Raw genomic sequence first — 26756 nt, forward strand, 5'->3', positions numbered from 1 at the left:
CTCTCCCAAGTAATTTTCACGGCCAGAAACACTTCTGGGAGGCACTATTTGGGGGAAATCAACATAATCCATAGGATAGAAGTGGCCATCCCCAACAGGCCAAATCGTGCACTACCAGGACCATTGCAGTTTGGGAAAGAGGTACCCCCAAGGGAAGAGGGAAGGCTGAAATGCAACTCAGTTGCTGTGGAGAGAGTCAGCACATAGGAACTCTGATCCCCCTGATGAAGCTTGTACAGCTAAATGCATAGGGGCTTTACAAGACAATAAAGCTGTTACCTGGCATCTTTTTTCCTCCCCCCCCCCCATGTGCACCATGGTCCTGATCTGAATCAGGCACTGCTTGCAAGGAAATGGAAAGAGCCCACACTTCATGTCTGAGACTGTCACATCTAATGCAGTCCTAAATAAAAATGTCTTCAACTGCCTCCTGAAGATTAAGAGTGAGGTGAAATTTTCAGATTTGACCTCAATATAATACTAATTTTAAGTTAGGTATGGTATATAATTACCATGTATGTCTTGCTTCCCTGTTATAAATGCTTCAGCCGCCTGAGCTTTCCCTTGTACTTGGCAAAAACTCAACAAAGCTGTCTCCTTTTGTTATCACAGTTCATTAAGTTTGCTAGATCATTGGCTAGAGTGAGTAGCTGATGAATGGAAACTTCTGAACTGTAAAAAACAAGATCAACCCTCCTTTGCCACTTCCAAGCTTTCAGTCCCTCACAACCCGAAGGAAAGATTCTCACAGCTTTAAATAAATACAGAATCCTATTAAAAGTAGATAATTAATACTCATTACACACTAAAAGTAGCAACAAACAAGCAGTATTCAAAATTGCCCATAAATATCAGCACAACTTTAACATAAACATCAGCACAACTTTTAACAGAAAAGAAGAGAGTTTAAGAATGAATAAGGCTTGGCTTCCTGTCCTGAAAACCTCCAGACTAACGAAGACTACAGTCCACAATAGCCATGCAGATTAGCTTTGGATTTCACACATTAACAGATCACTTCAGGATACAATGGTTCCATATTAACATACCACACCCTCATTAGCACATTATCTTACAGGACAATGATTAGCACATTACCTTTGATACTTTTTGCAGGACAATGATTCAGCTCAAACCCAACCCCTTTCTGACTATATATTACTCTTCCTACACACTTGACACTGAGAGACACTGTCTTTCAGTGTTACTCCTCTGAAGATGCCTGCCACAGCTGCTGGCGAAACATCAGGAAACAAAATACCAAGACCATGGTCACACAGCCCGGATAACCTACAAGAACCAATGAACTCTGACCGTGAAAGCCTTCGACAATATTTTGCCCATAAATACATCAGGAAGTAATCCTCAGATAATATTAAATAGTATTTAAACGACAAAAGAGCAAATAATAAGTGAAGGTCCAGATTAAACAACATTCATGGGTGGGTTATACTCTGGTGCGGATCCTAGCCCCTCAAACCTTTTTTTTTTTTTAAATCTCTTTTTGATTTCCTGCTAGGACACCTGGTGTAGTAGGGTTACCAGGTTGCCCCTCATGGCAGACAACCTACTATCCTCACGCTCCTGCTAAAAAGAAGGGGGTGGTATCTGGTGACCCTGTGACATCACTTCCAAATGTGCAGCTGGAAGTGATGTCACGACATCATGCTATGCAAGTTTCCACCGTCTCCATACTGGGGTTTGCCAAAGGCTGGCAACTCTAGCCAGGCATGGAATTGTATTGTGAAGGTAGGGAAATGTTATGTGGCGCTATCCCCTGGAAAATCCTTCAGAGACCTATTCCAAATTGCTTTTGTTAAAGTATGTAGAATTTTGCATATAAAATAATGCTAGCAAAAGGAACCAGAAATATCTGTCACTGGAAAAGATTAAAGATTTTGTCCTGAGGTAACAGCTCTTTATCTTAACAGGGAGGCTTGGTTCAGATGTAATTCCATACCACCCTCTGAATAAGCCTTTAAGGAACCTGGAGTGTTTTTTTACACAATGCTTCCTCTCTTTTCTACTTATGAAACTGCTAAGTTAGTCAGATCCAGTTTTGTTTTTGATGGTATTTCTTTGGCAAATCATAGCTTGCCACTATATCCCAATCTAGTAGACACTGGTTTGCAGTGTTCATTATTTGCTTGAGGGAATCTGCTGAAGGCAGCTTAAAAAAACATAACAAAAATCCAAACAGACCATAAAAGCATAGATAATTGAGCAGCTTAAGATAAGTGCCAGTTTTCAGACTAAAAGCACATTATAGAAACTGTATTAAAAGCCTGGATAAAAAAGAAACATTTTGGTCTGGCACCTAAAAGAGGGTATCACTTGTGCCAGGCAAGCCCCAAGGGGAATGGCATTCCTTAGACAAGGTGCCACCACTGAAAAAGCCCTGTCTCTTGTCACCACCCACCTCACCTCTGAAGGTAGAGGCACAGTCCTATGAACCAGGATTCCTGCTTGATTCCTCTGGGATAGTAGTCTTGAAGACCAAGATTCTACACTGGCTGATTTCCAGTATCTGGGTTGCTTCCAAGGATTGGTACTACAGGCAAACTGAAACTTGCCAGTTTGGATGCAACTGCAAACCATCATTTCTAAAAACCCGAACAAAACTAAAGAGAGTTCATAAGCCAGTCCACTCAGAGGTAAGTCCCCAGTTACTCGGTAGGGCTTATTCAAAATAGGACTTACTTCCAAGTAGATTTTGTTCCCTATGTAACTTGGCTCATGCATTCAAGCCCCAGGCTCCTTAAAGACTCCAGCAGGGCCCCCTGTTATTTTATTTATTGGTTTATTTAAGGGATTTGTAAGCAATGTACAGGAAAAACACTGACCTAAGCTGCCAAAATATTAAAATATAAAGCCCATTAAAAATAAAGAATGAAAGCAAAGTACAAAGTAGGTGGCAAAATAAAAGTGGCAACCCAAAGGGACAAAGGGGAGGTCGTAGATACCATTACAAGCTCCAGAGAACAATTATACCTCACCTGGCACCTAAAGGCACAGGCTGGAGTTGCCACCTGGCCTGGAGAATAATGCCCTGTCCCTTTAATACAGGATGAATGTGTGAAACTAGGGGCTGAAACTTTTTATGGCATGAAGGTAAATAGCAGCACCTGGTAAATAACATCCATAAAGCTTCTATTAAAGAGACAACTAGTGGCTGAGGTTTTTCTCATGTGGCAATTTAAGTTTGGGTTCTGGATCCAAGTAGGTCTCTATAGGAATTCATCTGATAACATCAATTTCAAGTAAGAGCTGCAATGCTAAAGCACACCTGGGAATGAGCTGTGGCTTTAGTGGTAGAGTATCTGCTTGTGAGCCACCGTGGTGTAGTGGTTAAGAGCGGCGGACTTAAATCTGGAGAACAGGGTTCGATTCCCCACTCCTCCACATGAAGGCTGCTGGGTGACCTTGGCACAGTCACAGTTCTCTCGGCCCACGTGGAGGCAGGCAATGGCAAACCACCTCTGGACGTCTCTTGCCTTGAAAACCTTACAGGGTCGCCATAAATCAGCTATGGCAAAATCACACATCTTCTTGGCGTGTCGAAGGAGCCAGGTTCAATCCCTGGTATCTCCAGTTAAAAGGACCAGGCAGTAGGTAATTTGAACACATGAAGTTGCCTTATACTGAATCAGACCCTTGGTCCATCAAAGTCAGTATTGTCTACTCAGACTGGCAGCGGCTCTCCAGGGTCTCAGGCAGGGGTCTTTCACATCACCTACTTGCCTAGTCCCTTTAACCGGAGATGCCGGGGATCAAACCTGCTGCTTTCTGCATGCCAAGCAGATGCTCTACCACTGAGCCACAGCCCTTCCCCAATATGAAAGACTTTATCCTGAGACACCCCGGAGAGCTGCTGCTGGTCAGAGTAACCCATACTGACCTTGCCAGAATGATGGTCTGATTCACTATAAGGCAGCTTCAAGCGTCCACGTGATATGGGAATTCTGTACAATGCCTGCTTTGAAATATGTCTCATTAAAATTGAGCTAGAAAAGAGCAAGAGTCTAGCAGCATCTCAAAGACTAACTAAACTTCTGGCAGGGTATGGACTTTCGTGAGCCACAGCTGTATCTGAAGAAGCGAGCTGTGGCTCACGAAAGCTCATGTGTGTGTTAAGTGCCGTCAAGTCGCTTCTGACTCATGGCGACCCTATGAATGAAAGTCCTCCAAAATGTCCTATCTTTGACAGCCTTGCTCAGATCTTGCAAATTGAGGTCTGCGGCTTCCTTTATTGTACTGATTCCCAACTGGGGGTCCGTGGACCCCCAGGGGTCCGCGAGAACTAAATTAAGGTCCGCAAGAACTAAATTAAGGTCCGCAAAACAAAGTTATAAACCCATAATAAATTAATATTTTCAATTAAAAGTTCTCTATTATAAAAATATATGTTCACATATTATTCTAAGTTTAATGTTTAACTAACAGTTATGATTAAAGTTTATTTTCAAATTCTCGGAATTTTTATTTTGAACCTTGGGGTCCCTGCACCGAACAAAAAAGTCCTAGTGGTCCCTGGTCAAAAAAAGGTTGGGAACCACTGCTTTATTGAGTCCATCCATCTCTTGTTGGGTCTTCCTCTTTTCCTGCTGCCTCCACTTTTCCTAGCATGACTGTCTTTTCCAGTGACCCTTGTCGTCTCATAATGTGACCAAAATACGACAGCCTCAGTTGAGTCATTTTAGCTTCTAGGGTCAGTTCAGGCTTGATTTGCTCTAGAACCCACTGATTTGTTTTTTTTTTTTGTACCCTGCCGGAAACTTTGTTAGTCTTTAAGGTGCTACTGGACTCTTGCTCTTCTCTACTGCTATGGGCAGACTAACACGGCTACCCATCGTCAAACCGATTTGTAAAGGAAGAATAAGTACAGAGTCCAAGAAGGAAAAATGCTAGAATAAAACTCCCTTGCTCGTTCCCACCGTCCGCTAGTCTTTGCTGAATCAGCCTAAGGAGTCGACTCCTCACATTGTAGCGTGTTGACCTCTTGTAACCTCCAATGAGCAAAGAGGAGGCAGGGAAGGGGGGATGGATAGGCGGGGTTATGCAAATCAGGCGTCTGGAACGTCATTGGGTGGAATGCGGAGAACGAAGAGCCAACGTTTGGAGACCACTGAGCATGCGCGGGCGGCTGTAACGTCGGTTAACGGTCTCCCCCCCGCTCTCCGCCCAAATCCTAGAGCGAGCGGAAGTGCGTCCCCGAGTTCCGCTGTTCGTCATTTCCGGCGTGTAGGCGCGGGGGTTGATTCGCTCTGACTCGGCGGGCGTCTTTGGCGCCGAGGCCGCCGCTGCTTGGAAATGGCGGGTAAGCGGCTGAGGGTGACGGTGGAAGCCGGGAAACGGCAGGCCGAGTGAGGCCCCCGTCTCCAGCTTTGGCTGCCTCTCCTCCGTTCCCTTCGGCCTCTCTCTCTGGCTAGCTGGCTCTGGAGGTTGCCGGCTCAGAGGCAGCCCAGCTGGTCATTCCTCCCCGGCCTCACACTTTTCTCCCTATCCCATGAAGAGATAAGTGACGCTGGTGGGGGAAAGTAGGTCTGGGAAGACCCCTGGCTTGTCTAGACTTACTGGGTTTGGTTTACGTGGGGAGGGGGAGGAGGGAGGGTCCCTTAACTCTGCGCCCGAGAAAGCTGATCAAAGGCCTACCAAAGTGCTTCTCTTGCATTCTTGAATACAAAATTTCTCTTAACTTACAGCGCATTCCTAAGGAGAGTTACTCCAGTCTAAGCCCATTGAAATGAATGGGAGGGGGAGGGTCCCTCAACTCTGCGCCCGAGAAAGCTGATCAAAGGCCTACCAAAGTGCTTCTCTTGCATTCTTGAATACAAAATTTCTCTTAACTTACAGTGCATTCCTAAGGAGAGTTACTCCAGTCTAAGCCCATTGAAATGAATGGGCTTAGACTGGAGTAACTCTCCTTAGGAATGCACTGTTTGTTGTCTAGTCTTTTTCTTATTTCACCCCATGACAACAAACAGTGCATTCCTAAGGAGAGTTACTCCAGTCTAAGCCCATTCATTTCAATGGGCTTAGACTGGAGTAACTCTCCTTAGGAATGCCCTGTAAGTTGTTGAGCAAGTCACCTGCGAAAGGACCAGTTCCTATTTCATATCTGTTGTCATGGGGTGAAATAAGAAAAAGACTAGACAACAGATATGAAATAGGAACTGGTCCTTTCGCAGGTGACTTGCTCAACAACTTACAGCGCATTCCTAAGGAGAGTTACTCCAGTCTAAGCCCATTGAAATGAATGGGCTTAGACTGGAGTAACTCTCCTTAGGAATGCACTGTTTGTTGTCTAGTCTTTTTCTTATTTCACCCAATGACAACAAAGTGCATTCCTAAGGAGAGTTACTCCAGTCTAAGCCTATTCATTTCAATGGGCTTAGACTGGAGTAACTCTCCTTAGGAATGCACTGTTAAGTTGTTGAGCAAGTCACCTGCGAAAGGACCAGTTCATATTTCATACCTGTTGTCTAGTCTTTTTCTTATTTCACCCCATGACAACAAACTGGAGGGACTCCTTCACACTTCGAGGGCAATTTGTCTGCCAGCTAAACTAAGAGAAATTTGTTCTTTAAAAATCGAAGACCAGCATCTTAGTGGGCCTTTTTGTGGGGTTTGTAGCTGTTGTGTTGGGGAGTCTCCCCTTCAATATAAATCAAATCCATGAAGGCTTCTAAAATAAAAGCAAGACCCAAAGTGTATTTTTCTTTTGTTCATTTGTTTGGCTGTATGTTGGCCATTATATACAACAACTCCAAATGTGAATACTTTGTGTGTACGAAATCCCCATCTAGTCTGTGCCTTCTTAAATTGTTTGCATTTGAGAAAATGTGACATTTTCTAGAATTAATTTGTTATGGAAAATTTAACTTATTTATTCTTTAGTCCTACCCACATTTATTTGGAAGTAATTCTTAAGTGATCTGAATTGACTTGAGTGTACAGTTCAATATGCTAGAAGTTAATAATGCATCTTGTGGTGAGATGCTCTTAAAGGTAGATGGCCAACTTGTAGAGTGTGGGTGCAGGACTACTTGGCACACCTGGACAGGGCCTTACAGGTTGGGCTATGATGTGGAATCAGGTTTACCACATTGTAGTATGTGTTGGAGAAGTACATTTGCATACTTTAGACTTGTTGAAAAAATTGACCACTGGCTGTAAGCTTGAAAACTGGTGGTGCTGATGCATCAAGATTCTGTGAGTACTTAAGGTTTATTGGGATGGATTGCACAGAGGATTTGTGGAGGTGGAAGGGATTTCCATCTGTGAAGCATGACTTCTGATCTTCCTGATACAGCCTTAAATGCCCCCCATGCCCTAAGGCGCTAGAACTACAATAAATCAGGAATCAAACGGCAGCAAATAAAATAACCATTGAGTGAATAAGTAGAAACCACTGCATGATTCCAGAAACCCTTTGGAATAATGCAGTTTTGACAAGGCCGAAAGGGAATTAGGTCTATATAGAAGTGCTATAACTGGCATTCTTAGAAGCATTATGCGTTATTCTACTTTGGTATACTGTGTATAACAGAGGGTGATAATGAAATGAAAGCAGTAGCAGAAACAGGCAACTACAGTATACCTGGTCTGTCAGGCAGGAATAAGAACAGTGGAGAGCATGGCAGCAGTGATGGAAGTCTGCTGGTCCAAGTTAGCTTTTCATTATGAGTCCAAGATGCAATTGCAGATTCCTTTTCCTGAATGGAAAGTGAAAGTGGATGATAGGGGGTCACTGATAAAAAAAGGGAAATGGAAGTGTTTGTCTTGGTGCATAATAGGTATCATTTCCCTTCGGGATCATCAAATGTCTTGTGATTTGATTTAGTGCTGTCAATACTTAACCCACCTGTTAGCTGAGCATTTCTAACTTTCTAACATTTATCTGTGTTAAGTTAGTTTGAGCTGTCATGTTGCTAGCATGGGCTAGGTTCTCAGAAATTCCTCTAGCAGCGGTGTTGTTTGCCACTGAACATGCCTAACAATTCTTCGTGTGTGTTTATAAAAAAACAACAATGAAACTACAGAGTTCTCTAGGAGTCGATTTACAGTGTTGAGCCTACAGAGTTGCATCCTTCTGAGTCTATTGAAGTTAGTGGCTTGCAAGGGTGTAATTCTGTTTAAAATGGCACTGCTGGGGTAGTTCTGACTGGGATCCTTCTGCAAAGGTCCGTGGTTACTCTGGGCATGAGCCATACAAAGGACACCATCATTGATGCTTTTATTGACCCAGGGCTGGGAGTAGGGGGTCAGATCTCAGTATCTGGCAGCGGGGATCAGTTTATGTTAGCTTCATTATCAAGTCCATGACAGTTACTAGCTTACCGAAAAGAAAATGTCTAACTCACGGTAGTAATTTGTGACCAAAAAGAACCATCTTGCATAAACCTTCCCTGCTTGGTCACCTGAAAACAGTTGTTTCTTCCTTCTGAATGGCTGTTTCCAGGCTTACCTTTTGTAAGTTTTGTGTCTCTGCTGCAAGTTCCTGCTGGTTCCTGTACTTGTATAGTTTCTCAAGTATGGATGGAAGGCACTATTTCCTTGTTCCATGTTTATGTGGCAACTTTCTTTGAAAACCACTTGGTCATCTGGATAGAAGTAAAATTAGTGTACCTCTGATAAACCAGTAGGACCCTTCACTTAAACGTGTTTTGAACTGTAGGTGGAGGACTTAAATTCCTTAACGTATTTCCCTAGGGCTCTCTGCTATGGAGAAGAAACTGGCCGAGTACAAATGTAATACAAATGAAGCAATTCACTTAAAATTAGGTAAGATTTTATGACGTGGCTTTGAGACTTGACAGTCATTTCATTTCTTGTTTTGGAGAGTTAAAGCTAGCAAAGTACTGGTAAGCTGCTTTGTTTCTTTTCCTATGCTATTTATAACATAGGCTCATCAGTACATAACTGTTCCTATAGCTTGGTTTCTTGCAATGGAGTAGAAATGAATGAGAAGAGGGACAGTGTGCAGGACAAAGTATACACTTCAGCATCCCCATTGGTTGCTGAATGCTTCACAAAGCCATCTAAGTAAATATCATGGCTCTTATAATTACAAAACTAGTATACCGGGTCTCTTGGGTAGATTTCTGCTTAGCATTCAATTTGCTGGTTTTGGGAAAGTAATCATCCTAAAGTATTTCATCTTGCATTGATTATTGCCTTACCAAAGATGAATTTCTTACATAAAAAGTATAAAAAATGTTTTCTTGTGAAGACACTTGAAAATTTAATGAGAAGTCAGGAAATAAAGAGTTAAGATCACTCGTAGACTTCTGCTAGAATGATGTTATTGGTACTTATTGCATTTTTTCTACTCCATCCACTTTTATGTAAAGTGTTCTTAAAATTTATATAAATATGTCTGTCTTTTTAAATGCTTTTTTATATTGTTCATGCAAGGTTTATTGTTGTATAGTTTTTACTGGTCTGATTGACTGTACCAATAAATATTATTATTATATTATTGAGTTAAGATCACATAGCGCATAAAGAAGTCAAACTTTTCCTCTAAAACGTCTGAAATGAGGTAACGGGCAGTTCTGTCCACCCAAGTATCTGAATTGTGGTTGGTTTCCTGAATGGGGCAACGACAGACTATTAAACAAACAGGACTTGTTATAGTTTAAAAGTGAAAGAATGCATTGGCTGTTTTGGGCTTCCTGTGAGCCAATAAAATATGTTGGTATACTAATGGTAGCTGTTGACTTACGCTCAGCTGTTTCTCATCAGTCCGTTTTCCAGAGGATTTGGAAGATGACAGCACAACATTTCATCCAGAGTTCAGTCATCAGGTTTTTGGAGACGAGTAAGTGATGCAAGAAAATTATCGGAAATAAGCTGTAGTCGTTATTTGCATAACTTTTATTGGTATGTGATGTTTGTTTAAAAATAGCTGGGCTTTAATACAGTGGTTCTAGTATTGGTAATAAAGATGTTTGTGGACTGTGTGTGTTAAGTGCCGTCAAGTCGCTTCCGACTCATGGCGACCCTATGAATGAAAGTCCTCCAAAATGTCCTATCTTTGACAGCCTTGCTCAGATCTTGCAAATTGAAGGCTGTGGCTTCCTTTATTGAGTCAATCCATCTCTTGTTGGGTCTTCCTCTTTTCCTGCTGCCCTCTACTTTTCCTAACATGACGGTCTTTTCCAGTGACTCTTGTCGTCTCATGACGTGACCAAAATACGACAGCCTCAGTTTAGTCATTTTAGCTTCTAGGGTCAGTTCAGGCTTGATTTGATCTATAACCCACTGATTTGTTTTTTTGGCAGTCCACGGAATCCGTAACACTCTCCTCCAACACCACATTTCAAAGGAATCTATTTTCTTCCTATCAGCTTTCTTCACTGTCCAGCTTTCACACCCATACATAGTAATAGGGAATATGATGGAATGAATTAATCTAGTCTTGGTGGCCAGAGTCACATCCTTACACTTCAAAATATTTTCTAGCTCCTTCATGGCTGCCCTTCCCAGTCTCAATCTCCTTCTAATTTCTTGGCTGCAGTCTCCCTTTTGGTTGATGGTGGAGCCAAGGAATAGAAAGTCTTGAACAATTTCAATCTCCTCATTGTCAACCTTAAAGTTGTGTAATTCTCCTGTAGTCATTACTTTTGTTTTCTTGATGTTCAGCTGTAGTCCTGCTTTGGCACTTTCTCTTTTAACTTTCAGCAATAGTTGTTTCAAATCTTCACTATTTTCTGCCAATAATGTAGTGTCATCAGCATATCTCAAATTATTAATGTTCCTCCCTCCAATTTTCACTCCACCTTCATCTAAATCTAATCCAGCTTTCCTAATTATATGTTCTGCATATAGATTGAAGAGATAGGGAGATAAAATACATCCTTGTCTGACACCTTTGCCAATTGGAAACCATTCCGTTTCTCCATATTCTGTTCTAACTGAGGCCTCTTGTCCAGAGTACAGGTTGCGCATCAAAACGATCAGATGTTGTGGCACACCCATTTCCTTTAAAACCAGCCATAGCTTTTCATGATCCACACAGTCAAAAGCTTTGCTGTAATCTATGAAACACAAGCTGATTTTCTTCTGAAATTCTCTCGTACGCTCCAGTAACCAGCGTATATTTGCAATATGATCTCTAGTGCCTCTTCCTTTTCTGAAACCAGCTTGAACATCAGGCATTTCTCGTTCCATATATGGTAGCAGCCTTTGCTGTAAGATTTTGAGCATCACTTTACTTGCATGAGAAATTAATGCAATGGTCCGATAGTTGTTGCAATCTTTGATGTCTCCTTTCTTGGGAATTGGAATGTAAATGGATTGTTTCCAGTCTGTGGGCCATTGTTTTGTTTTCCATATCTGTTGGCATATTCTTGTCAAGATTTTGATGGACTCCGTTTCTGTGGCTTGGAATAGCTCTATTGATATCCCATCTGCTCCTGGTGATTTGTTTCTCCCGATTGCTCTCAATGCAGCTTTCACTTCACTTTCTAAAACTGTAGGTTCTTCTTCAAAAGATTCTTCTTGGAAAGAATCTTTTATCCTTTCATCTCTTCTATATAGTTCTTCAGTGTATTGTTCCCACCTTTTCTTTATTTTGTCCTGTTCAGTTAATGTATTTCCATGCTGATCTTTCAGCATGCCTAACCGTGCTTTAAATTTCCCTTTGATTTCTTGGATCTTGTGGAACAGATCTCTTGTTCTTCCTTTTTTGTTGTTCTCTTCTATTTCTTTACACTGGCTATTATAATAGGTCTCTTTGTCTCTACGTGCTAGTCGCTGGAACGTTGCACTTAGACTTTTGATTCTATTTCTGTCACCTTCTACTTTTGCTTCTCGTCTATCTCTGGCAATTTTAAGAGTTTCCTCAGACATCCATCGAGGTTTTTCTTTTCTTTTGGCTACAGGAATAGTCTTTGCACATTCTTCCTTGATAATATCTCTAGTTTCCACCCATAGTTCTTCAGGTTTACATTCACTTGAACTTAGTAATGCAAATCTGTTCCTTACATGGTCTTTAAACTCTTCCGGAATATTGCTTAGATTGTATTTTGGTGCTATGAATGTTTTGGTGTTTTTCTTAAGCTTTATCTTTATTTTTGATATTAGCAATTCATGATCTGTACCGCAGTCGGCTCCTGGTCTTGTTTTGGCCGAGAGAATAGAGCTTCTCCATCTTCTGCTTCCAATTATATAATCTATTTGATTTCTATACTGGCCGTCTGGTGATGTCCATGTATACAATCGTCTATTTGGTTGCCTGAAACATGTGTTTGCAATGAACAGATTGTTGTCTTCACAGAATTCTACGAGGCGTTCTCCTGCTTCATTCCGTGCTCCTAGCCCAAATCTGCCAACAACATTTGATTCTGCTTTGTTTCCTACTTTTGCGTTCCAATCACCTATGATTATCAGCATATCTTGTTTAGGTGTGTGATCAATTTCTTCCTGAACACTGGCATAAAAACTTTCAATTTCTTCCTCATCAGCATCTGTAGTTGGGGCATAAACTTGAAGGATGCTTATGTCGATAGGCTTTCCCTGAAGTCTGATTGATATTATTCGGTCAGACTTTGCATTATAGCTCCTGACTGCCTTTGCTACATCTTGCCTCACTATTAAAGCAACTCCGTTTCTTCTCTTTTTGTCATTCCCTGAATAAAACACTTCGTAATTTTCTGATTGAAAATGTCCTAATCCAGTCCACTTTAATTCACTTATTCCCAGGACTGAAATGTCCATACGTTCCATTTCTTGTTTAACAATTTCAAGCTTACCCTGATTCATGCTTCTCACATTCCATGTTCCTATTTTATGCGTCGAACAGCTTCGGACTTTCCTTTTGCATCTATTCATGTCAACCACTGAACGTCCTTTCGGCTTTAGTCCAATCGCATCATTAAGAACAGCGCTACTCGTGCTTGTCCTCTGCTCTACCCCAGTAGCAGATTGAGTGCCATCCGACCTGGGGGTCCCATCTTCCAGCACTATATCTTTTTTCATTTTGGTTTGTCTCATCATAGGGTTTTCAAGGTAAAGGTTGGTCAGAGGTGGTTTACCAGTGCCTTCTTCTGCGCAGTACTAACCAGAGTTAGCCGTAGTGGCACTGCCGTTGTCTACGAAAGATCTTCCGCCAGTGTCACCTTCCACTACTGCTGCTGCCCAGTAGCTAACCTTCAGGGATTCCTCTACCCCCATCCCCATTGGAACTGCCTGTTCTCTTCTGCGGATGTGGCCATTGATCCCTTAAGGGGGTGGATGCATCTTCGTCTGGTGTCTCAGCTGTGACCATTCCGTCTTGAGTGACTCTGCTAGGAGTTTAGTCTCTTGATAGAGTCTAAACCCCTTACGGTATTGCTCTCAGCTTCCCTGACACTCACAAACCCCCTCACCACGTTAAGGTGTGCATCCAGAAGGGGGTTTGTGGACTACTAGGCTTAAACATGGCTTGGAGTTATTGCCAGGGGCTATTAGGGTTTTCTGTGCCACTGTGAGCTTGTCTGACATCTCAGTCCACATCTAAGAACTAAGCTTGCAAAAAATTCCCATTCAGCTGTTTGTTTTCATTCCTCTGACAGCAATTGTTACTGAACTTAACATTAGCCATACTGTCAAGAGGGAATGTAACTGCACATCAGTTCATATCTTATGTACATAACTTGCTACCAATACTTTTCAGTGTCTGGTATTGCCAGACAAGGTTCTCCATACATAAGAGAAAAATAGACAAGAATTGTAAAATTCCTTGGTTACTTACATGCACAGCTCTCTGATTTCAAGGTTGATATACTTAAATAAGAGCTGCTGGAGAACAGGAATTCATTTACGATGAAGTTGAATGTCTTTGAGAGGAAGTTCTCAGTACAAAAATATTTTGTCCGTTTGATTATATATTCACGTATTGTGTTCCAGTAATTTGCCAGCATTCTTGGTCCCCTATCTCTGACCTTTTAACAGGGTTTAACTTGTAGCATCGCTCAGCTTACATATGTATCTACCATTTTTAGTATGGTAGATAATTTTGTGCTGTGATAAATTCGTGTCTAGGAGTTGACACACTTTTGCTGCTGACTTTTCTGCACACAAGGTTTGTGTGTGTGGTGAAGGTACGATCTGAATTAGTGGTATGCAGGTACAGTTTGGGGCAAGATTTGTAACGTGTGCAGTTTCCAGAAGTGTTGCAACAGTATTCCTTGTTCACATGGTATAGTATTTTATGCAGTTGTGTACCTGAAGGATGATTTTAATGGTATTAAAATGTCCAAAAGAACTGTATAAACCTGTTGTAGGATGAAATAAAAATTTGTTTCCTTGCTATGTTGATAAATTTCTACATAGCTGTATTGGATTTGTGTAACAATACAAATGGTATACACTGTAGATACCCTTGCTAAATGTGTAGGATCACCCTTTTATTTTTGTCTCATGTGACGCAGTTAAAGTGAAATCTATAATTAGGTGAATTCTGTGCTTTGAAGGAATTTCTGACAGATAGGAAACTCTCTCTTTAGGCATGTAAGGTAAATGCTTCATACCTTTAAGAAGAGTGATATCTTTACCCTTTGTGTCAGCACAGTTGTTTTAGTGAAGCTGATTAGTAATTGAACTATAAATGACTGTCTTTAACCTCTTTTTTTCTCTTGTAGTGAGGTTGCCTTTGGTTACAAGGGACTGAAGATTCTCTTGTACTATATTGCTGGTAACTTGTCGACACTGTTTCGCATTGATTACACATCCAAAGTTAATGAGAACTTTGACTGCGTGGAGGTAAAGTCAAATGCTCAGATGTCATCTTAGTTTGTTACTGTATATGAACCCTTTCCCATTTCTCCATAGCTTTTGATAACTTCATGTTTGTCCTCAGTTCTCTCAATGTAGTTTACATCTTAGATAAGAATTGTTGAATTTCATGAGACCAAATGACATGATGGTCCTTCCACTTTGCTACGCTCAGATTTCTAGGCTGGAAAGTTCTGTTATGTTTGTACAAATAAAACTGCATGCTTAGGGAAGCTCTTGTGTATTCCACTGTTAAACACCAATTGTTGGCTCCACCCTTGTGACTTTTGAGTGGTTGTGGGAATGTAGTAAGGATCTCTTCTTCCTAACCAATGTCTTTATGTTTTGTATGTGTTTTAACTCTGTTTTTAATTGTTTTAATGATGTCTGTTTGGGGGAGTCAGTTTTAATGGTTTTAAAATTTGATTTTATCATGAATGTTTTAAATGTTAGCTGTGTTGGTGGCCCTTGTACAGGCAGAAAGGTGGGATACAAATTTTGTAAATAAAAGGAATAAATAATAATGTGATTTCTGCTTACTACAAGGCCAGAGGTTACAGACCACCTCTCTGCAAAGTTGCACCATTGTGTTAAACAAAACTGACAGCAGTTTTAGTGTTCAGCATTTAACACTGATATTCTAGTCGCCTTGAAGATACCTTTATGGAGAGTTTGGGGTATTACTATTTTAAACAAATAGATGGTTGAAACTGCTCCATTCAGATATATTTACTGAGATACTTGCTCCCCAGTGATACCCAAAGCGGCCTACAACATCATTCTCCCTTCTATTTTATCCTTACAACAACAACTTTGTGAAATAGGTTAGGCTGAGAGAGAGTGACTCTGACCCTCTTTCTCTTCATCCCATCAACTTCCACTGTTCTTACAATCAAGTCGCCTTCTCTACTGCTTCAAAAGCATTTGGCAAATCCTCTTCTGAATTTCACCGCATCAACTCTTCCCCTTTAACGGCTTCCTCCCAAGGGGATAAGTTCTCTGGTAAAGGAGCTGTATCACCACTCTGTTATGTGAAGCACCTCAAGCGATTTCAGAACAACCTTCATCCAGAAAACACTAAATGGATAAGAACTTTTTCAAAAATCGCTACTTGGAATTAATTATGTGTAAAGATTGAACAAAAGTGTGGTTCTTCTCCCTCTCTCTCCCCCAGTTTCAATATGTAACGAGTGGAAACGATCACAGCATAAGCAAGTGTTTCACTCGAACATAATGCCCTATGATGTGCGTAGAGGCTTTTTGCAATGTTAGCCATTCATCTGAGCAGGTAGTTCAGCTATCTCTTGCCCTGGGCAAATGAATTACTCATAGGTTTTGGCTACAGCTGTATGTGTTTGTCAGCCCATGGAAATCTCAGCTGTTGCTGTGACTATGATCCCTTTATTATTTGACTTTACAAAATTTATATCCCACCTTTCTGACCTTGCAAGGGGCCACCCAATCAATCAATTTTATTATTGCGGTCCTCAGAAGAAGAGTTGGTTTTTATATGCCGACTTTCTCTACCACTTAAGGGAGAATCAAACCGGCTTACAATCACCTTCCCTTCCCCTCTCCACAACAGACACCCTGTGAGGTAGGTGGAGCTGAGAGAGCTCTAAGAGAACTGTGACGCCCAAAGTCACCCAGCTGGCTTCATGTGTAGGGGTGGGGAAACCAACCTGGTTCACTAGGTTAGCTTCTGCTGCTCATATGGAGCAGTGGGGAATCAAACCTGGTTCTCCAGATTAGAGTCCACTGCTCCAATCCAATGCTCTTAACCACTACACAATGCTGTCTCTGGTAATTTTAGAAAGTTACATTGCCTTACCCATTTTAATAGTATAAAAATGATAACATTTGGTTAAAACACTATACCAGAATATATACGTTAATACCTTTAAAATGATTAAAAACTAATGAGTGTAAATTTAAACGACCAATAACAGCAAACACTTTTTATTTCTGTTTAAATTTCTGGAAATACTACTTTACAAAACTTGCTTACCAGCTTTTGTACCTGAGGAAATTCGTCCTTAAGAAGGATATTGACTCTATACAATTCAGGATAGCCAGTACTCTTTCTCAGAAGAGGGCTTAGAATCTTTACCTGGTCCTCATTATAATAGCTAGACCTAAGAAGTGACCTGGATGGCCCAGGCTAGCCTGATCTCGTCAGATCTCAGAAGCTAAGCAGGGTTAGCCCTGGTTAGTATTTGGATGGGAGACCACCAAGGAATACCAGGGTTGCTGAGCAGAGGAAGGACTGGCAAACCACCTCTGTTAGTCTCTTGCCATGAAAACCCCAAAAAGGGGTCGCCATAAGTCGTCTGCGACTTGACGGCACTTTACACACACAAGAAGGACATATTCTATTATTTCCAGTTCTCCACTGCTACAGGGACAGAGCCTTTGTGAATGTGGGGTCTTTTTAAATTCCCCTTCCGAGCCCCGTGGCACAGAGCGTTAAGCTGTAGTACTGCAGTCAAAAGCTCTGCTCACGACCTGAGTTCAATCCTGACGGAAGTCCGTTTCAGGTAACCGGCTCAAGGTTGACTCAGCCTTCCATCCTTCTGAGGTCGGTGAAATGAGTACCCAGCTTGCTGGGGGTAAAGGGAAGATGACTGGGGAAGGCACTGGCAAACCACCCTGTAAACAAAGTCTGCCTTGGAAACATCGGGATGTGACATCACCCCATGGGTCAAGAATGACCCGGTGCTTGCACAGGGGACCTTTACCTTTTTTAAGGGCTACCCAAGCAGCTAATCAAATCAAAACATACGTAATAAATGTTTTAAAACCAACACAATCTTAAAAACTGTTAAAACCAGAGCTAAAATACATACAAAGGCACACAAACATCAGCTAAAACATTATTTATTTTATTAAGGAGAATGATAACATTATTAAAATATTTATAACCCACCTTTCCTCGTGGTTGAAGGAAATTGGTATGTTGTTTTATAAGTGGAATCCCAAGTAACTCCCATTTGTGAAAGAGGACATCTGAAAGTAATATGCTTGCCAGAAGTGCAAAGTGAACATTCCATTCTTGCTTCGTGCTTTTTCAGAAACGCAGATTTCTGGGCTCAGTTACATTGGGTGGGGTGAGGTGACTGAATCTCCTTGCCTATCCTTGTTTGCTTAGAGCTTCTCTTAATTATCTATGAATTAACATACACCTCTAGACTTGGATTGGAAAAGCACTTTCTCAGTACACTGTAAAGCTATTTCATATGTATATATTTAAGGCTGTCTTTAAAGCATTGTGTATAGTAGGTGTTGGTACCCTTTATGTAGCTTTGCAAACATCTGCCATGGTGAGTTCCATCATGAAAGAAGCCCTGCTTAACGTGCTACAGATGCAAAGGTTGTATATTTGAGTTTGCATAACACAGTGTTCTTACTCATGCGTTGTTTTCTGTGGTCAGAATCCTTTGCTTACGGCTGTGTCCTGAATTGACCATTCTACTTATTTTGAATGTCCCATTCAGAATTATGACTAGCTCCCTGAAACATCTCAAGTGTCTGCCTGAATGTGAGGCTGCTTGTTCAGCCGAATGAATACTTGTGCTTGTCAAGTGGGGAGAGGGAAGGGGTGTTAAGCTTTCGTTTTTATCTGTATGTGATACAGACAGTATCCTCCCCCCCCCCATCTTTTGCTTCTGTCTTCACTGATTCAATTGCATTTATAGGATAGCAGGACACAGCAATTGAGGAAAGGCTTTGGTTGGGGGAGGAGGGAAGGGACAGCAAAGCTACATTTGAATACAGATAGTCAGGGTCTTGCATAGTCTGCTGCTAAACGCACAAACTGGATCACTAGCAAGTTCAGTTGTTGTTAGCTGTTGTGTTAGAGAACCAAATGACATTCTTGGGCTTAGACTACAGTAGCTTTGCCTAAGATTGCAGAGGTGGCTTCCTGCGTAAGAACATTGCCTTCAGGTACACCTGGGGCTTGTATTTGCCCTGCATCTTCTTTCTAGGGATATATCATATATCTTCACCACCAGTTTTCCTCTGTATGTGTGAATGTATTTGCAAATGGGTGGTAAAAAGGTAAAGGTAAAGGTCCCCTGTGCAAGCACCGGGTCATTCTTGACCCATGGGGTGATGTCACATCCCGACATTTTCTAGGCAGACTTTGGTTACTGGGTGGTTTGCCAGTGCCTTCCCCAGTCATCTTCCCTTTACCCCCAGCAAGCTGGGTACTCGTTTTCCCGACCTCGGAAGGATGGAAGGCTGAGTCAACCTTGAGCCGGCTACCTGAAACCAACTTCCATCGAGATCGAACTCAGGTCGTGAGCAGAGCTGTGGACTGCAGTACTGCAACTTACCACTCTGCGTCACGGGGCTCCTAAATGGGTGGTGCCTTGCATAATTAACTCCCAAGTAAGTTTCTGTCAATAAAAGTTCTTCAATAAATAGGTGCTAACCACGTTAGTGTAGACGACTGGGGAAGGCAATGGCAAACCACCCCATAAACGTAGTCTTCCTAGTAAACGTGGTGATGTGACATCATCCCATGGGCCAGTAATGACCCGGTGTTTGTACAGGGGGGCTACCTTTACGTTTACGGTAGGACCGCACACTGATAATTTGCCTGGTTCCCGTAGCTATCTGAGCAATAGTTCAGTTAACTGTGTGTTGCACTTGCACAAGCCATTAGGATTTCTTCTTTTCCTAAATCAAGACCTTCTGTTTTTTTGAAGAACTCTTCTGTCACAAGCACTTTACAGAACTGGACAGTTGCAAAGCTCAGATCTCTTGCTGTGTTTTGCAAGGAGACAGCCAAGAGCTCCTACTGATTTGCCTAGTCTTGGGCTCTGTGTCTCAACAAATAACCCTTGTCTTAATGGTGAAGCACTTCCCAACTGCGACAATGGGGGAAGGTGCTAATCTTTCTGTGCTCTTGTAGCGTAGAAAACTATCCTGGAATAATCCTCTCCTTGGCTATTGTTCCTCCTCTGCTTCCTTTTCTATGTCATGGCAGCATGTGTGTCTGTGTGCCTTTCTAAGAATAACAAATCAATCAGAAGACCACCCACAAGTACAGATTTGTTTTTCAAGATGTGTACATACATGATGGACAAGCATAAAGTAATACAATGTGACCTGCTGATTCACATACTTCCTCCAGGGCCTATCAAACCTCTCTTTAGAATGTGCAAGATTCAAGGCATGAAGTCTTATGGGAACTTTTTATGACGTCACCCACATTCTCTAAAGGCTCTTAAAGCTTCTCTAAAGTAACTGCCCCATGGCACAGAGTGGTAAGCTGCAATACTGCAGTCAAAAGCTCTGCTTACGACCTGAGTTCGATCTCGACGGGAGTCAGTTTCAGGTAGCCGGCTCAAGGTTGACTCAGCCTTCCATCCTTCTGAGGTTGGTAAAACGAGTATCCAGCTTGCTGGAGGTAAAGTGTAGATGACTGGGGAAGGCACTGGCAAACCACCCCGTAAACATAGTCTGCCTAGTAAACGCTGGGATGTGACGTCATCCCATGGGTCAAGAATGACCCAGTGCTTGCACAGGGGACTACCTTTACCTTTAAAGTAACTGGCAACAGCAACCAGCCTCTTAGATGGCTCTATAGCTTCAGGCATTCATGAGCAAGATACAGATTACAAAAGCAGTGCGACACTGCACACACTTCTTCCAGCTTTCTGGAAGCAGAACCAATGGTGAAATAAGCCAGTATGGTGCATCTGACGGTGTTTAGCTATTTCATATACTTAAGTGAGAACACTCTACACAATTCTAAATTGCTTGCTCTTGTTTTAGGAATATCATGGGCCCGATGATATGGTTCTGGTTATCTTATTAAATGGTATACTTGATTGTTCTTGGGCTAATAGCCATGGTGATACAAAAGAAGAAATTGACAAAATACATGATGAGTCCAGCGAAGGAGCAGCTGACCTATTTGGCGAAACGTGCTAAACGGTAGAGTTGGGTTCTCGTAGGCTAAACAAACTCCAAAGCGGAAGTCAGACTATGAAGTCAGCTTTATTAGCTGCTGTTAGGGCTGTTTTCGGAGAGAGTTTGTACCAAAGACTTAAGTTACTTTTGTGTGAAAGTGTTTTATTTTAGATTGTTTGCAATATGTTTTGGTAACTTGCTTACAAAGATGAAAAGTGTGAAGCCCAGGATGTGAAATGTCAGACGTCCAGTAGCCATTACAGCATTAAAAAGTTAGGTCATAGAATCATAGAGTTGGAAGGGACCACCAGGGTCATCTAGTCCAACCCCCTGCACAATGCAGGAAACTCACAACTACCTCTCCCTCACACCCCCAGTGACCAGAAGATGGCCAAGATGCTCTCCCTCTCATCATCTGCCTATGGTTACAGAATCAGCATTGCTGACAGATGGCCATCTAACTTCCTCTTAAAAACCTCCAGGGAAGGAGAGCTCACCACCTCCCGAGGAAGCCTGTTCCACTGAGGAACTGCTCTGTTAGAAACTTCTTCCTAATGTCTAGACAGAAACTCTTTTGATTTAATTTCAACCCGTTGGTTCTGGTCCGACCCTCTGGTGCAACAGAAAACAACTCGGCACCATCCTCTATATGACAACCCTTCAAGTACTTGAAGATGGTTATCATATCCTCTCTCAGTCTTCTCCTCTTCAGGCTAAACATACCCAGCTCCTGCAACCTTTCCTCATAGGACTTGGTCTCCAGACCCCTCACCATCTTTGTTGCCCTCCTCTGGACCCGTTCCAGCTTTGTCTACATCTTTCTTAAATTGCTGAGCCCAAAACTGAACACAGTACTCTAGGTGAGGTCTAACTAGAGCAGAGGTCTAACCATCACTTCACGTGATCTAGACACTATACTTCTGTTGATGCAGCCCAGGACCCAAGGTCCTCCAATTAGTATGTGGATTGCTGCAGACACCAGGAAGCCGGCTTCTCTTCTCGTCCCATGCACCCTTGTTTGCAGGACCTGGTTGCTGTGATCATCTCACTTCCTTGGTCCCTACTTTATTCCTTACCAGCTTGAGTAGTTCCCTCATCCTGATTGTACTTTTAGTGTGATTTGGCTTATTGTACTTATTGTCTCTTCAAAACTTGGCAAAAAATATTCATACCCATGCACAAAATATCTATCATCTCCTGGAAGCACCTAAAATTATCACAATAGGCAATGGTCATTCACCAGACGGACACATGAACACATGAAGCTGCCTTATACTGAATCAGACCCTCGGTCCATCAAAGTCAGTATTGTCTACTCAGACCGGCAGCGGCTCTCCAGGGTCTCAGGCTGAGGTCTTTCACATCACCTACTAGCCTAGTCCCTTTAACTGGACATGCCAGGGATTGAACCTGGGACCTTCTGCATGCCAAGCTGATGCTCTACCACTGAGCCATGGCCCCTCCCTGAACATCTCAGTTGGTAGTGGGGGGGGGGGCGGGAAGTGCTGTCAAGTCACAGCCAACTAATGGCCACCATAGGGTTTTCAGGGCAAGAGACGTTTAGAGGTGGTTTGCCATTGCTAGCCTCTGTGTAGTAGCCCTGGCCTTCCTTGGTCTCCCATCCAAGTACTAACAGTGGCCAATCAGACGAGGTTGGGCTAGCCTGGGCCAGGTCAGGGCAAACATCTTAATTAACTACTGCTTTACATCATGAAGCTCCTTTAATTGCTCTGGCCAACTTCAGCCTACCGCACATTGGGATATGTCATACTGAGGCAATACTAATAAACAAATTTTTAAAAAAATTAACTGACCTCTTTCCAATTTCTACTCGCAATTGTTATTGCCTAGTATTCTTGTGTAAACTTATAAACTGTTACTCTTCATAAGGAACCAGTCTTACTAGAGGTTTGGCCAATGGGAACCTGGTGGGATGACTTCTTTTTGGCTGTTTCCTCTGACTATGGAACTCTCTCCCTTAGGAGTTGAGAACAGCTACTTCACTAAAGGCCTTCCAGATGGGTTTGAAGGTCTGCCTTTTTTGAAGGGCCTTTGAGTTACATCTCTAAGATATGGTATGTCAAGGGCAGTGGCAGTGATGGAGTATTGTATTGTATTGTATTGATTTCTGTTGTGTTTTATTGACTTTGTTTTTAGTGGCATTTTTATTGTATCTAAGTGGCTTTTTATTGTGCTTAACTGTGCAAAACCACCTTGAGGATTCCGAACGGGAAGTGGGTTATAATTTAAACCAACTAGTTTGGCAGTGTAAAATGGCTGCAGGCATATTTTTATTACATTCTTAATCGAGCCACTTCTAGTTTAAGAAAATATATCAGTTATTGTCCAAATCAGCAGAATGCAAAAGTTTGTGTGCTAAATATATTAGACAACATAGAAAAAAAATTCTAAATACACTTCCTTGAGAAATGAAAATTCTTAAAATAGGCTCTAAAACAAGCAGTGTGGAGGCATATACAGTAACTACATCATTTCTCTAGGAAAATAAAGCTGATTAAATATGAACATGGGTAGCTCTAAAGCATTTAACGATGAAGTGTGCTTGGGCTGAATGCCATCCATATTCTACATCCCAAAAATATAGCTAATGGTAAAGTATTATTCATTTGCAGGTGCATTGCTTCTACTGGGCGGGGTGGGGGGAGAATAGTTGAAAGGACGGAATTAGTAGTGTGTTGTATTAGCCTTTTGTAGTGTATTTTGTCCTAAGCGTCTTAATTTCCCTGTTTTGAATGCTAAGTAGCAAGGGTCTTGTTTAGAATTAATACTCCTCATGCATGTAAACGGTGTGAAAGAGCTGCTTAGTAAGTTAACACAAAGTGTTCTTGTGTCAGTCCTTATGGAAATAGATACAATACAAACATTACAGCTGAACTCACGGCAAACTCCATTAAGTGAAAACCTGGGCTTATTGTTCAGCCCGAGGCTTGAATAGAACGTAAGCTCATTTTGTTGAATGTAATGTCAGGCTTTTTAGGGGTTGTATGGAGGGGAGTTTAGGGTTTTGTTAAGTTGAGACCAATTCATTAAGTTTTATTGCCTGGTGAGAAGCAGCAATACGTTATTGTGAAACTTCATCAAATATTCATGGTTAAAGAGAAGTAGTAAATGTATTCAATCAAGTGGTCTTTCTGGGGCCTGAAAAGGATTATGCTGTCTGCTCAGCTGATAGTCTGTAACATTCACTTCAGCTCTTTTAACAAGGCTAATTTTAATCTTGATTCACTTTCGGTGGTGAAATGCATGTGTTTCATTTCCCCACCCTTTGGTTAAATTAAGATTGAACAATTAGTCGTGTGGGCCTTTTTCTTGTATCTTAATGTGGGTTTTTTTTTCTCCCTAATGGTTAGACTATTTTTGGCTCAGAGCCCCTGTTCTGTATCTCCTTGCCACTTGTATATTTGTATTCTTGTTTTCTGGCTTACGTTTACAGGTGGGGAAAGAGTTGGTCTTTATACTGGCACTGCCAATTAGTTACCTAAATGCCCTCATTTTGAGGGGGTGCTATTGCTTCGCTCAGAATGTGAGATTGTATCCAGCATCTTCAGAAAAAGTGATAAGATTATCCACTAAAGAGCTCCATATTGAATGATAGATGTGAAGTGTGGTTAAAAACTCCCAGCTTCTCAAGACCCGTGCACCCTCTTATAAGAATGGTATGCAAGCTGCCTTATACTGAATCAGACCCTTGGTCTATCATGGTCAGTATTGTTTACACAGACCGGCAGCAGCTCTCCAGGGTCTCGGGCAGAGGTCTTTCACATCACCTACTTGCCTAGTCCCTTTAACTGGAGATGCCAAGGATTGAACCTGGGACCCTCTGCATGCCAAGCAGATGCTCTGACACTGAGCCACAGCCGCCTGCATTTAGTAAATGTAGGATAGTGAGGTATCTGGCCAGGTTATATTGGCATGCAAGGAAGTTGTACAAACGAGCCCTTAAGATGAAAGAATCTAATTTGCATCCTCATCTTTCTCCCCCCACCGTGGTTTGTCACCATAATCACTGTTGGTAGGAGAGGGCAGGTTTGGGGGAATATTGGGTTGGGTCCTTTCTAGCATGAGTGGAATCGCAGTCACAGAAGGAAACATCCCCTCTTCTGCTGCCTCCTGTGCCCCATGAAGTCATGGTTGTGAGGGTTGAGGATTCCCAGGAGCAGTGTTGGGACTAGTGAAATGGGTTTTTCAGTGAGGGGGGGTTCCAGAATCCCACCCTGTGGCTAGCAGAACACATGGTTATGATCCAACCATTGTTTTGAATTTTCCTCTTGCTTGATGAAGGATGATGAATTGATTACCATTTTGAATAAGTAAAAAGGACAGTGTGAACTAGAATCTTCATTTCATGGAAAAGCATCATTAGTGAATCAGAAAATTTATCATCCTGATGACAGCATTACATTTAGCTCGTTAAACTGATATTTTCTGTTCTAGTGTAATAATTTTCAAGAGTCTGCCTCACCATGTATGTTTCAGCCTCTGTTCTGCCTTACTTGTGGAAGCCAACTAAAGAACGGCCCACAGCCTTAATTCATGTATGTATGGTCCTTCCAAGTGATAGTGATTATTTGAATGGTCAGGCGCTTCCTTGTTTCCATCCCACTCCTTTGGGAAGGGGGCAAATAGCTTCCTTCACAGCTTTGAACACATGAAGTTGCCTTATTCTGAATTAGACCCCTGGTCCATCACAGTCAGTATTGTCTACTCAGACCGGCAGCAGCTCTCCAGGGTCCCAGGTAGAGGTCTTTCACATCACCTACTTGCCTTGTCCCTTTAACTGGAGATGCCGGGATTGAACCTGGGGCCTTCTGCATGCCAAGCAGATGCTCTACCACTGAGCCACAGCCCCTTCCTTTGGAAATTGGGGGAACTAGAATGTCTTCATGATGTATTTCTTGTGGATGACTTTGAAGGGCAGGCTTGAAGAAGAGAGGAAGAGGCAGTCAGGCTGTGCTCTGAACTCTGGCGAGGACCACAGTGAGGCATCAGCACTGAGGCCCATGTCTGTAAGGTCTATAACAGGGGTGTCGAACTCAATTGTAACTAGGGCCAGATATGACATAAATGTCACTTGGCTGGGCCATGCCAGCCCAGATCAAGAGTGGGGAGGGAGGCTGACTTGCGGGCCAGATAAGAGCTCTCAAGGGGGCCGATCTGGTCCCTGGGCCTTACGTTTGACACCTCTGGTCTATAACTTTTTGTTTTTGGGTCTACACAGTAAGTTTTCTGCAGAACTATAAAAAGTTGAGGCCACCTTGAGTCAACAAGCAAAAGATTCAAATACGTCATTTCATGTGAATAATAATGTCCTTGTTATCCCAGAAGAATGAAGGTGTGTGTATATAAATTTTCTATGGACAGTGGACTTGTTAAAAAAAAAACATCATTGCAATTTCTCCTCTTGATTTCCAGGCAGATGACATAGAAAGTAAAATTAGAGAAATTATTCCACCAGGTTTTAACAGAAGTATAGATGACTTTGTGTGTCTGCTGGAAAAGGATGTGAACTTCAAGCCATTTGGAATATTATTACATACATATTCCGTTCACAACAACGAAGCTGGCGAAGACATCACTTATCAAATATACAAGGTAAAAAAAGCCACAAAGCCTCATTGACGCCAAATGATGCAGTTTTCATTGTACCTTAGTTTCAGTGACCTTTGTGCAATTGCTTGCAATATATGAAAAATGTCCTTTCCTCCAGAAACATCATGTCCCACTACCTTCCCTTCTGTGGAGGGTTTCACCTGACTTCTCGGTGCTTTTTCCCTAGACTGACATGACATGCCCGGGCTTTCGAGAGTATCATGAAAGGCTTCAGACCTTCTTGATGTGGTTCATTGAGACAGCTAGCTTCATTGACGTGGACGACGAGAGATGGAACTACTTTCTAGTGTAAGTACAGTTCTAAAGCAACAGCAGACCTTATTACCTCTACAAAGGGCTGCATTTTTAATTGTGGCTGGCCAATTATTTGGGACAGTATAACGATATATTTTTTTCCCAGGAAAAGGAAAACTATTGTTTATCGGGGCTGGAGTTTGCGCCCA

At 42.1% G+C, this 26756-nt stretch overlaps 1 protein-coding gene across 2 annotated transcripts in view; it reads left to right on the top strand.

Moving 5' to 3' along the window:
• The first annotated feature begins 5185 nt into the window (after positions 1-5185).
• HAT1 (histone acetyltransferase 1) overlaps positions 5186-26756 on the top strand; it is a 35140-nt gene continuing 13569 nt past the window's right edge. For both annotated transcript variants that reach the window (XM_056861282.1, XM_056861283.1), the window contains exons 1-6: positions 5186-5317; positions 8713-8784; positions 9748-9823; positions 14628-14748; positions 26116-26295; positions 26480-26601. In XM_056861282.1, the coding sequence (XP_056717260.1) occupies positions 5311-5317; positions 8713-8784; positions 9748-9823; positions 14628-14748; positions 26116-26295; positions 26480-26601 (578 nt within the window). In that variant the 5' untranslated portion in view covers positions 5186-5310. The remainder of the gene's footprint in view (positions 5318-8712; positions 8785-9747; positions 9824-14627; positions 14749-26115; positions 26296-26479; positions 26602-26756) is intronic.

This window comes from Euleptes europaea, chromosome 15 (assembly GCF_029931775.1).
Source record: "Euleptes europaea isolate rEulEur1 chromosome 15, rEulEur1.hap1, whole genome shotgun sequence".
Classification (NCBI taxonomy): domain Eukaryota; kingdom Metazoa; phylum Chordata; class Lepidosauria; order Squamata; family Sphaerodactylidae; genus Euleptes; species Euleptes europaea.